Consider the following 12334-nt stretch of genomic DNA (forward strand, 5'->3'; position numbering starts at 1 on the left):
CTGATCTTATCGGTAGTATTTCTATTATGCAGATGAAACGTTTTTATCATTTAATTCAAGCCAAAACAGCGTTCGAATGCCCACCGCCAGTAGCTCCCCAGCATGGCATCCTGCGCGGGACAGACTTCAGCTACCAGCAGGTCGTGACCTTCCTATGTAACTACGGCTACATGTTGAAGGGAATTAAGAGGATTATCTGTAAACTGACGTCAGACAAGCGCCATGTTGAATGGTCGGCTAGTCACACCCCTGCTTGCGTTCGTAAGTAGCAATCATGTTATAAGTAAATAGTCGACATGCACGCAGCATTTTACCACCGGAAACAGGCTTCTGTACAGCATAGGTAAGATTTTGGAAACAAACATGATATCAAGGTACGTATATATAGATCTTTCTTCACTTTCCATCCTACCTTGTACGAGCAGTGTGAGATTTCATATCTATTTAAACGAGTGCTGGGTTGGTTGAATGATTGTACGTGTCTGAGCGAACGTGAATGTATTGTGTTTTGTGTGTACCTATTTGTGGGGATTTCTTGTGTGTGTAAGTGTGGCTAGCTGTCATTCGTGAGGGCGCATGCGCGCGCATGTTCGTGGGTTCGTGAGGTTCATGCGTCAACAAACGTTCACATCATATCAATAACAAATGAAGTTATACTTACATTTAGTGGTGATCAACACAAAACACGAGGGGAGTTTTGCTATTGAACTTTTAATAGGTCACATATGCGACAAAACAAAAACGTGAGCAATAGGATACGGAATATACCACATAAAGAAACGTGTAATGCTTGAAATTCATTGTAAAGACAACATAAAGAGGGTTTGGTGCAAGGTAAAGAAAAATCATGGGCACATGAAATATATACACAGAAAAGATGGCACACATGATGTATAAGGACGATGAATAAAGTGGAATCATAATTAGTCAAATTAGTGCAACGGTAAAGGTTAAGAAGCCACGGAATTGGTAATGACGACGCTAATGAGGGAGAGAACAATTAAACCGCATGATATCAACTAGACATCCTGCTGGCTGAGACAGAGTTAACGAGTGTGGAGCCTGAAGGACCGCAGAATGGGTCCTACGCGCCCGATATAAGGGAAAGGCGGAGATCTGGAGGGGACTCTCCGTCTCTGGCTATCTGACTGGTTGCAATCGCTGGTTGATTTGAAGTAAGCACCGTTTTCCTGCGAACAGACCATTCTTTTCCTTCCTTTCTTTTCTTTCGACTAACTTTCCGGTTACTGTTGCCGCCAAGTCACCCTCTCTATAACTCAACGTCTTCGCCGCTACAATATGGTCGCTCAACGCGATCGACATAATGGTGATCCACTTCGCACTGCCAGAAATTCGTCCTCATGGAATTTGTAGCTCATGCCAAGTAAGTCTGGGTGACGGCCTGGAAATTTGTCATTTTCTACACAAAAATCGAACAAAGAGAAGATAATTTTACTGAGGAAATCATTCCTTTCAAGTGAATTCCATAGAGCACTGCTACCACCGATCGTAGGTGCGCGGCACACCACTGGTCTTCTTCTGGTCAGTTTAACTTCTTTGCCTGGAATCATCTGTGTATTTGTTCTTACGTTATATCATAACATAAACGATAACTGACTTCCTCAATTTTTATCCTAATTTATATGCGCGTGCTTCCATTCTTTCTTTTGACAGAAAGAAATTGATTTTCCGCTTTACATGCAGCATTCCTGCTTATGGTCAGCTACAGGGACGCCATCTTTCAGTGACCAGGTGGATTGGTGTAACGCTTTTTTGGTGTAAGGATGGAGAGAGAGAGAGAGGAAGCGAGAGAGAGAGATAGAGAGAGAGAGAGAGAGAGAGAGAGAGAGAGAAGGGGGAAGAGAGAGAGACCAGCGATACCACTAATCTAAACATACTTTACAGATTAAGATGTGACTTCACTGTGTCTGCACAACGACACAGCAATGCTTGATATGTCGGTTCGTGGCTTGCCGAGTAATCTACTATTCAATAATTGAGCAATCGCACTCGCAGATAACTATTATATTAATTATATATTATTACGCAGCGAACGAATGCCGCCGGCCGAGAATTACACAGCTGAGAAAATGGAGCGAACAATGACGGTAAGAATAATTTATAGTAATAACGTTTATATTTGTAATAATTTTATATTTGATGTCTCACAATTTAATTCGCACAAGAACCGTTTAGTAGATATTTTAAAATGTCTTTCTAGCAACTATTTTTCAAAATTCTTCTCTGCTATAGATTCCTTCAGACTGAAACAAGATTAATTGATGTGAGATGTAGTAATCAATGCATAAAGAAATGAATTATATACATGTAAACTATATGTACTATTACACGTATATAATGAAACAATTATAAATATAATGATCCCGTGCTATATATTTGTTGTTATAAATTTAATCAAACATAACCAGCAATGGCAATGGCAGCTTTGATGTTGGTTAATGAAAATGGTATCCTTTGATATTAACGCTGTTCGCTTAGATGGCCTATAACACAAGTATAAAATATCAATATACTATCTATGTAATGTGAAATACTTGCATATAATATCCATATAGTGTAGCGATGCTGCGCTCGAGCTCATTAATTAGGCACGTTGCCGAGTGAGCGGAGCGGGCGACAGCTGGTAGCGGGGCCACAGCTGTTACAGGTGTCGAACGACTGACTAGATAGAATGGTAACTTAGAGAGCGGAGAGCAGGGTACGTGACACGCGACATCATAAGATGCGGCCCTCGCAAGAAGGGGTCGGCAGAACGGGAACCTGGAGAACCCAAGAGGTGACAGGATAATGCCCGGATGGCGGGCACAGGAATCGCCTGGCTATATAAGGCGAGCGGCACTCAGGCACGGGGAGCTCGAATCTCTCTCTCCCTGTGTCCTGCCTTGCCACGCTACATTTGTACGCTACGTCTTGTACTTGTACTATTATGGCTAACAATACAGTCGCTTGTGGTACGTTACTTCGCTAGTTCGTGTTTGCTTTATGTCTTTGCGCATCGTCTACCCCGTTCCCTTACCCGCTGCCTACCTCACCGAAGTAATCTAAGTACGAGGTTACAATAGTAACTACACAAGGTCTATAAAATCAGGCGCAAATAAAAGCACAATTTGTTGTGTACGTAACCCCTAATAAAAATGTAGATCATATCAGGAATGTATAATATAGACACTATATATTAGACATCTATATTATACACTCCCGATAATATGAGTAGTAGAAGGTAGGCCTATAATACCGCGTTGATATCTGCGGTCGCTCACACGTTGATTGACATCTATGTCCCTCGCTCAGCTTCCTTCTTCTTCTACCGCCCCATGCAGCTATCTTCCCTGCCGCATTTTCTCAGTCTCCCATCCCCTCTCCCCCTAAGCAAGCTATATTATGAAGTTTGCCTCAGACGGTACTGCACGCCTAACACGGTGCGCGCGCATACGCAATATCTTCCGTGAGAAATTGTATTTTGCAAAGATTATGCATTTAAAATGAAGAGCAGTTATCCTAGCATAGATTTATATGATAACATTCCATCGGGTGACATCATTTAAGAAATCGGAGAAAGACCTTGCATGTTAGGTCCCGGCTACGTATACCAGCCACGTACTACACAATCTGGCCACGTTAGTGTGTTAGCACATGCGCAATATCTCACCAGAGAGAGTTATATTTTGTTATGAATATGCATTTAAAATGGTTAGGGGATATCTCAGCATAGATTTCCCTAATAAACCTTTATCCGTAGACCTGTGTTTATAATTAGGAGAGCGCCCTAGCATGTCGGATACAAAACACCTACTTTATGCCCTCGCGTCCTTACCCTTGCCTCCCCTGTCTCTCCCTCAGCTTACTTCTTCTTCTACCGCCCCTAGCTATCTTCCCTGCCGCCTTTTCTCAGTCTCCCATCCCCTCTCTTCCTCAGCAAGCTATATGATGAAGTTTGACTCAGACGGTACTGCACGCCTAACACGGTGCGCGCGCATGCGCAATATCTCCCGAGATCAATCGTATTTTGCAAAGATTATGCATTTAAAATAAAGAGGAGTTATCCTAGCATAGATTTATATAATATCATTCCATCGGGTGCCATCATTTAAGAAATCGGAGGAAGACCTTGCATGTAAGGTCCCGGCTGCGTATACCAGCCAGTACACAATCTGGCCACGTTAGTCTGTTAGCGCATGCGCAATATCTCACCAGAGAGAGTTATATTTTGTGATGAATATACATTTAAAATGGTTAGGGGATATCTCAGCATAGATTTCCCTAATAAACTTTTATCCGTAGACCTGTGTTTATAATTAGGAGAGCGCCCTAGCATGTCGGATACAAAACACCTACTTTATGCCCTCGCGTCCTTTCCCTTGCCTTCCCTGTCTCCCGCTCAGCCTTCCTTCTTCTTCTACCGCCCCCAGCTATTTTCCCTGCCGCCTTTTTTCAGTCTCCCATTCCCTCTCTCCCTCAGCAAGCTATATTATGAAGTTTGCCTCAGCCGGTACTGCACGCCTAACACGGTGCGCGCGCATGCGCAATATCTCCCGAGATCAATCGTATTTTGCAAAGATTATGCATTTAAAATAAAGAGGAGTTATCCTAGCATAGATTTATATAATAACATTACATCGGGTGACATTATTTAAGAAATCGGAGGAAGACCTTGCATGTAAGGTCCCGGCTGCGTATACCAGCCAGTACACAATCTGGCTAAGTCAGTGTGTTAGCGCATGCGCAATATTTTACCAGAGAGAGTTATATTTTGTGATGAATATACATTTAAAATGGTTAGGGGATATCTCAGCATAGATTTCCCTAATAAACTTTTATCAGTAGACCTGTGTTTATAATTAGGAGAACGCCCTAGCATGTAAGGTACAAAACACGCACTTTATGCCCTCGCGTCCTTCCCCTTGCCTCCCCTGTCCTTCGCTCAGCCTCCTTCTTCTTCTACCACCCCCAGCTATCTTTCCTGCAGCCTTTCCTTAGTCTCCCATCCCCTCTCCCCTCAGCAAGCTATATTATGAAGTTTGCCTCAGACGGCACTGCATGCCTAACACGGTGCGCGCGCATACGCAATATCTCCCGAGAGAAAGCATTAGCATTTGATGAACAGTACATATCTTTAACGCCGGTTAAACTGATGGTGCAGTTAAATGACGGCACGTACCAATTACCAATATTAGTTACATAAATAACCAGGGGAAATGTGTGACGATACATTAATGTTCAACGTGAAAACGGCTCTATACATTGGCCCTATTCTTACGATCTCGACACGTGGCGCCCCCTGGTTAGCGTGGGGTGCTAATGTTCAAAACTAATCATTGTCTACCATAATTTTAGTTGCAGCTTAGCATAGAGATGAAATACCAGTCTTTAATTCTGTTCCTAACTTATTGACTGGTTATACAAGGTAGGCTGATGTAAAGGCGTTATATATAGAAACGCCTTGTATAGAGGCTGACTAGGGTCTCTATAGATAAGAGCAAAAAAAGGAAAGAACCTGCCGATGAACCTTGCTTACTTGCGCACGCGCGTTTGTGCTTGCATGCCTGCGTGTGCGAGCGTACGTGTTGCGTGTGTGCGTGTGTGCGTGCGTGTGTTTGTTTGTTTGTTTGATTGTTTATGTATGTGTGTGTGTGTGTGTGTGTGTTTACGCGTGCGTATGCGTGCGTGCGTCCGTTCGTGCGTGCGTACGTGCGTGCGTGTATACTTTATAAGGACAAGCAACACACGAATTCTTACGTGTAACGGTGTTACTTTTATTTTTACCCCAATAGCGGGAATAATTAGCCGACATCTCTCCGATTATGTTAACAGATTATTAAGAATTATAAGCAACCTAACGGACGATGGCTCGCATTTTGTAAGGCTTGGATGCCAGAACAATGCTCAACAAACCACTGTCTTCTGGAACAGGCCCGCCCTCTGGCGGCACGAGATTAAACCTCTGCAGAACGCTGGCAAAGAAGAGGAACGCCTCCTGGCGGGCAAGAAGCTCGCCGATACACGTTCGCAGTCCAGCAGAGAACGGCAGCAGCGTGTCCGGTTTCATCAGGTTTCCATCCGAATCCAGGAATCGTTCCGGTTGGAATTCGTTGGGATTCTGCCAGAGCGCGGGGTCGTGGTGGATTCCCCACAGATTCGGACCGATGATAGCTCCCTCTGGAATTCTGTATCCGGCTAAGGTTGTCTCCTGGAGAGTTGTAATTAAGAGAGCATCGTTAATAATCGCATCATGGATCCTGGAATATCATCGATTGTATAATAGCCAGTAACGCGTTACCTTTGATGACATGACCCTGAATGACACAGTAAACCTTGAATAAATTCAACCAAACGGTTTACTTTTATAAAAAAAAGGGAACGGGTGGGTGAATTCATTCTTGGATTTTCCATAAAACAGATGCACCTAAAGAAGATATTCCCTAAGAAGAATCTCCCAGCTCATAGGTAATTAAAATCGCAATCCCGTCTTCCCCACATCTCGCTTAAGTTCTATTGCCGAATCATTAAACATTTTCCCGGTACATCTCGGTTCACAGATAACTAAAATGGTCTAATCGCGCGTCCCGATAATGAACCGTTTCCACGTATGAATTCATTTTGTAATTTATAAAAAAATAAATGAGTTCATTAAAATATCTCCTGACCTTCACCGCAGCATGAAAGACTCCCAGAGGAACAACGGAACTTCTTCGAAATACTTCGAACAAGGTGGCCTGTGTGTAGAGCAAACTAGCCTGATCATTCAGACACGGCAGTCGACTTCTTCCTATCACACGATCCAACTCTTCCTGAACCTAGGGCAATAAATACAGTGGTTACGGTAATTTATTAGAATTAATTTAGTAAATTATATTTCTCGTTAATTTCCGAGGGAGAGAGTTTGGTTGGAACATCACTTTAGTCAATATAATTAAACTGTGGTTTCCCATAGGCGTAGTAGCCAAATATAACTGGGAGGCTGTAGAAATATACCAGAAATGTGCGTGGCGTGAAATTGGCGGCAACTCGTATTGGTCATTTTTTTCTCATAGGTAGGCCTATAGCTAAACAGTAGAACCGTGAACATCAGACGTGAAAGGTGGGGTTTTCTTGCACATGTATACCCAACGGTACACTGTGACTTCTATGAAGGCCATGGTCGACGGGTCTGTCCACTGTGACGGACTGAGCCATGGTGCTGATGCACACAGTCGTGACCCGGCTGGCTGTGCAGTGCTGCATTACGTTGTTAACGCGTTATACCTTGCTCTGCTTGTCTGGATGTCGGATCATGTAGAGGAAGGCCCATTTTAGCGTGGTTGTGGTCGTCTCGGATCCCGCGCCGAAGATATCACTGACCAGCACGAGCAGCTGCTCCTCTGCACCAACAATAAACGTTCGCTGTTGTTTGCTTACGGCAGTAGTGAGGCCGGTACACGTGCCGGCGAAAGTGCGAGAGGTAGGTGGGGATACTATGTGCGTTCATGACAAAAGGGTGAAGCAATACTGTGAAACTGATATAGCGAGTATCAAAATATCTGTGTTCGTATGAGTAAACAAAGAAGGTGCTGGATGGTATGAACTATAAGTGCTGGTGCGTATTAAATAATAAACTGAGTGCGCACCAGAGTCAGTGGGCGTCTTGATGGGATGGACTCGGTATGGCTAATGGTACCAGCGCGCACCCTATTACTCGTCTTATCGTTCTCTTCCACGCTCATTTATTTCGATTCCGCCCTCCATATAGCTTCATCCACCACACGATTCTCTGCTACATTCGATGTTTCTTTACAGCAAATACTTGGTGTATGTGATTGGTGTGTAGGAGCGACACCTGGCGGCGCCAACCTGAGAAGGTCGTGTGTTTTCCTGCCTTCCGCAGTTCGATCATCTTCGTCAGGTAGACGTCAATAAAATCGCGAGGATTCTCGGTGTCTAATCTTGCCGTGTGTTCGGCTATTTCCTTCTCAAAGAAATCTGTCTTCACTTCGTTGTAATACGTTTTAAACCTGTAGGCAGAGAATAGGGTTAAGGCCATACGAACGGCAAGACTATACGTCGGCAAGCAGACATATTATTGCGATCGTGCCACCCGAGATTCTATACATGAAACGTGGTTTTGAAATGACACCGTTAAATGGCAGTAGGAACGTCGTTTCTGATATTATTCGTAGACGTCAATGAGAGAAACAATAGGGTAATGGGCACACAGCTCTTTTGATCAAACTTCACGCTTTCCGTATGTACCTTATGTCTCCGTACGTACCTTCTAAAGTTGCTGTTTGGCAGGAGGCTGATCCCCGGTATGAAGTTGGAAGCGTCGGGAGTGACCACTTTAGATAGTCTATACAGACAATCCAGTAAGCGAACGAAGTAAGGATCGTCGTGTGTGAAGTGCTTGCCGAAAATAAGAGAGCTGATAATAGCTGAAACACTGACGGTCAGATGGTTGTGCACGTCGAAGCCGCTGTGTCGATCCTCTTGCTCAAGTATGTCCAAGAAGACGGTCACCTCTTCCATGATCTTTGCTTCCATCGTGAAGCGACCCATACCGAAATCTCGTAAACATGTTAAGGAGAAACGGCGATTTTCCTTCCATGCTGGACCTTGACTGAGCAAAACTCCTGTCAACACAGGCAGCAGTACATTATCAGCATATAGCATTTGTACGAGTCACGGGTACAAGTATAAGGTTCAAGGCATAAACGGTGTTACACCGCAGACCGACAGCATATTTTAGTGCGTTACGCATAAATGCGTAGCATGCGTTCACGCGTATATTCTGGCAGTGTAATGCGTATAATGTCCATGGTGATTAGTCAAGAATATTATGATAGCATTTCTCAACAAATTGGGAGACTATAACTTTTCCATAGACTATTAACCGAAATCCCATATAGCCTATGGTAATGGCGAATTAGTAGTGGTCTGGTAAAAAAGGCATACTTTTTGTACATTTAATTATAGACTGACTGCATAGGTCGCTATTGGACGTTAAGAGTCAGTCAATGCGTTAAAAGAAAAAATACCCCGCATAAATACTCCGTGGCTACTCCTAGGGTCACCACACAAGATCTGGACGACAATACAGTGAGAAGGGAACTACATTACAATACGCGATGGAAGCTAGCAAATCGGGCGATGTAGTCAGATTCGCGACTTAAGCACCATGCGCGTGCACTCTGGTAAGCACTGGGTTATTACACACACGCACACACACACACACACACACACACACACACACACACCACACAAACAACACACACACACAACACGACACACACACACACAACAACACACACAACACCACATACACCACACCACACACAACCCCCACACAATCACACACAACACACACCACACACACACACACACACACACACACACAATCACACACGCACGCACGCACGTAATTTTAGGTCTTTCCGTGTAGTAATCAGTTTGATGTTCGTGTGAAGGTCGCCCGGCCGACAGTCGCTCCTTTAGACGACGGCTCCTAAGCGACGACTTAACGTCTGCTAAGCACGATCAGCAGCTTCGTTGCCATCTCACGTGGAATATCGGGGCAGTAAGATTTTCGCCCATTCCTGAACTGGACGTGTATATCGGCTCGCGTGGAACAGTAGAGAAGGCCGATGAGGGGCAGCCGTGTCAACGCGGATGCTCATGGCGGCAGGTCAGACGCAGGTCCGTAGAAGAGCGTTCCACACGTAGTAGGCGGCGCAGCACGGAGCACGATCGGCATCCAACCCAGTAGATGAGATTCATCGTTGCGTCTGCACTGACGCTAACACGCAAAACTAGAATAAAAACTACGAGTGTGTAATTCCCGTCATCTGCGCGCGATATGCTGTGACTGGCGCGCGCGGGTTGCACTAAGCCCTGTCGCTAACACACAAACTTTAAGTTTGGCAACTCGAGCAAAACTCGAGTTCGAGCAAACTGCAGCAAACTCCGAGTCACTGGTACTTGACTGTGATTCCATGTTCAATGTTCCAATGTTTGTCTATCTGCAGGATCACATGACTACAAACTGTCCATTTGATTGGCTGAGTTATTCCAAACACAGCTAACTCGAGCAAAACTAGTTTGTCAGAAAAGGTTGCAGGCCTAACTTCTGCAAACTTCTGCGAAACTAGTTGTTCGAAGTTTATCAACTGTCTAACACTTGGCAAACTTTGGGAAAACTTTCTGGCCAAAACTCGGGGTTTGCTACGAGTTTGCTCGAGTTTTGCAAACTAAAGTGTTGCTAGTGTAGACAGGCTTTAAGAGACTGGTGTAAATATTACTTACGCCCTTAATATATTCAGAAGTAGATATATTCCTATTATCTACTTCTGATATATAGTATATAGGTCGCTGGTGCATGCAACTATATATAAGCATAGGGAAGGAGGTACCTGTGGAGTGTTTGATCGACCTTGATCGGTACGCAATTTTCAGTACGATCTAGACGGAGTTACAATGTATTACGACTCTCTCTCTCTCTCTCTCTCTCTCTCTCTCTCTCTCTCTCTCTCTCTCGTCAGCTCGCTCTCATTCTTGTCACGCTCTCTTCTCTCTCATCTCTCTCTCTCTCTCTCTCTGCTCTCTTCTCTCTTCTCTCGCTCCGCTCGCTCTCCATTCTGTCACGCTCTCCTTCTCTCTCTCTCTCTCTCTCTCTCTCTTTTCTCTCTCTCTCTCTCTCTCTCTCTCTCTTTCTGTCACAGCGCGCGCTCTCTTCTCTCCTTCTGTGACTCTCTCTCTCACCTTCTTGTCACGCTCTTCTTTCTCTCAGTCACGCGCTCTCTCTCTCTCTCTCTCTCTACTCCGTCTACTCTCTCTCCTCTCTCATATCTCTCTCTCTCTCTCTCTCCCTTCCTGTCACGCTCTCTCTCTCTCACTGCGCTCTCTCTCTCTCGCTCTGCTCTCTCTCTCTCTCTCTCTCTCTCTCCTTCTGTCACGCTCTCTCTCTCGCTCTCCTCGCTCTCTCCCTCTCTTACCGCAACGAAGGGACCCAGTCTAAGCACGATCGATAGCTAACGTCATGAGCGATGTCATCGAGCAAGGATCGATGGGTCGCCGGCTGCAGCCACTATCCCTGGTAGTCAGTCAGTCGCCCTTGTCCAAGGATATCTAGCGTAGCGATAAAACCGGGAGCTGTGTCAGCGGGGGTCGAAGTAGGCTATGAAGTAGGTCAAACTTGCCCAAAAAACGCATGCGCGCGATTGTGACGTCATCAGAGAGGATGTAGTATTTTTCCCTCTGACGTCGGTACGGAAAAAATCTGGGGTAAATTATTACCAGCTCGATCGGTACTGCTGATGCGGAAACTGTCCTTGCATTTGATGTTCACTTCACACACCCTATATCTTATTGAACGATATATTGTAACAGTGCGGCGCGTAGAGTTTGTAATTAGTAAAAGTATTGTATAAGAATCATACGTACGTGATTTTTGTGTGCGTAGCCGTCAGGCTAGCAAGGCACGCCGTAAATGTGGGAACAATAATGTTTACGTCTTTACGGCGCCAGCGCATGTATGAACCTTCACACCTACAGATAAACGCGCAAACTCGGATGTAGACACCTACGTACGCGACGTGGTGCAGTGCGCTACAGGCGAGTGGCGAGGGGACGCCTTTCGGCCTGCAGTGGCCTTGGGGACCCCTGATGTGACGTCACCTCGCTGGTCCATATAAATATCAGAGCGCGCCTTGGGAGTTTTCAGTTTCCAAACGCGCGCACAGTTATGATTCATGTATTAGACTACATTTCTGGACGCGTGAGCAACAATAAATCCTTGTGCGTGAAACTCATCTCGGACTTACAAAATTATTTGTGTGATCGCTTTTCCTTCAAGCTCACCGCAAACACGAAACGGAAAAAACGGGTTAAGAACAATTAATAACACAACGCAAGGTTTAGAAAACTACATCTGACTATACGATCACATCAACTGACACACCGAACTGAAATCTTAACGCAACTAGGTTTCAATATTTCACGGGGGTATCTTATCATCGGTTTGTTTTTTATTTATTTATTATCATTGGTTACAGTATTTGAGGTAAGGAGGGCTGCAGACAGTAGTGTTCATATCGACCTCGCAATTTGTCAGATTTATTTGTCCGGTGTAATAATAATAGGCGTTCGTATACTAGTTATGTGCCAGTTCGTCGCAAACAATGTGTTAATTATAAATATGAATCGTATGAGAGATTGGGTCAAATGGGTGCATGGATAGACGGCAGACGGACAGACCTATACGGAAAGATGGATGGATGGATGGATGGATGGATGGATGGATGGATGGATGGATGGATGGATGGATGGATGGATGGATGGATGGATG

General features: G+C 44.7%; 1 protein-coding gene and 1 long non-coding RNA gene across 2 annotated transcripts; one reads left to right on the forward strand and one right to left on the reverse strand.

Annotated features, from left to right (window-relative positions):
* Positions 1-395: 395 nt before the first annotated feature.
* On the forward strand, positions 396-2164 carry LOC106814677. Its single transcript, XR_001394640.1, has 3 exons — positions 396-1384; positions 1675-1762; positions 2051-2164. It is a non-coding gene; the product is annotated as an uncharacterized LOC106814677 (long non-coding RNA).
* A 3586-nt stretch (positions 2165-5750) lies between these two features.
* LOC106814675 (cytochrome P450 2U1-like) lies at positions 5751-8619 on the reverse strand. Its single transcript, XM_014819020.1, has 5 exons — positions 8267-8619; positions 7849-8009; positions 7264-7379; positions 6666-6815; positions 5751-6208 (listed from the first exon to the last, which is right to left on the reverse strand). Exons 1-5 carry the CDS (start codon positions 8548-8550, stop codon positions 5855-5857), a joined length of 1065 nt encoding a protein of 354 aa, XP_014674506.1. The 5' UTR covers positions 8551-8619; the 3' UTR covers positions 5751-5854.
* Positions 8620-12334: the final 3715 nt, after the last annotated feature.

This window comes from Priapulus caudatus, unplaced genomic scaffold (genome assembly GCF_000485595.1).
Source record: "Priapulus caudatus unplaced genomic scaffold, Priapulus_caudatus-5.0.1 Scaffold961, whole genome shotgun sequence".
In the NCBI taxonomy this organism is placed as follows: domain Eukaryota; kingdom Metazoa; phylum Priapulida; class Priapulimorpha; order Priapulimorphida; family Priapulidae; genus Priapulus; species Priapulus caudatus.

What these genes read in the sequence shown, in the direction of transcription:
- LOC106814675 (XM_014819020.1), bottom strand. Translation starts at nt 8,550, where the DNA reads ATGGGTCGCTTCACGATGGAAGCAAAGATCATGGAAGAGGTGACCGTC. An exon ending in CCAAACAGCAACTTTAGAAG is followed by an intron (nt 8,010 to 8,266) that starts GTACGTACGGAG and finishes CTCTGCCTACAG; the next exon opens with GTTTAAAACGTATTACAACG. An exon ending in AAAACACACGACCTTCTCAG is followed by an intron (nt 7,380 to 7,848) that starts GTTGGCGCCGCC and finishes TTGTTGGTGCAG; the next exon opens with AGGAGCAGCTGCTCGTGCTG.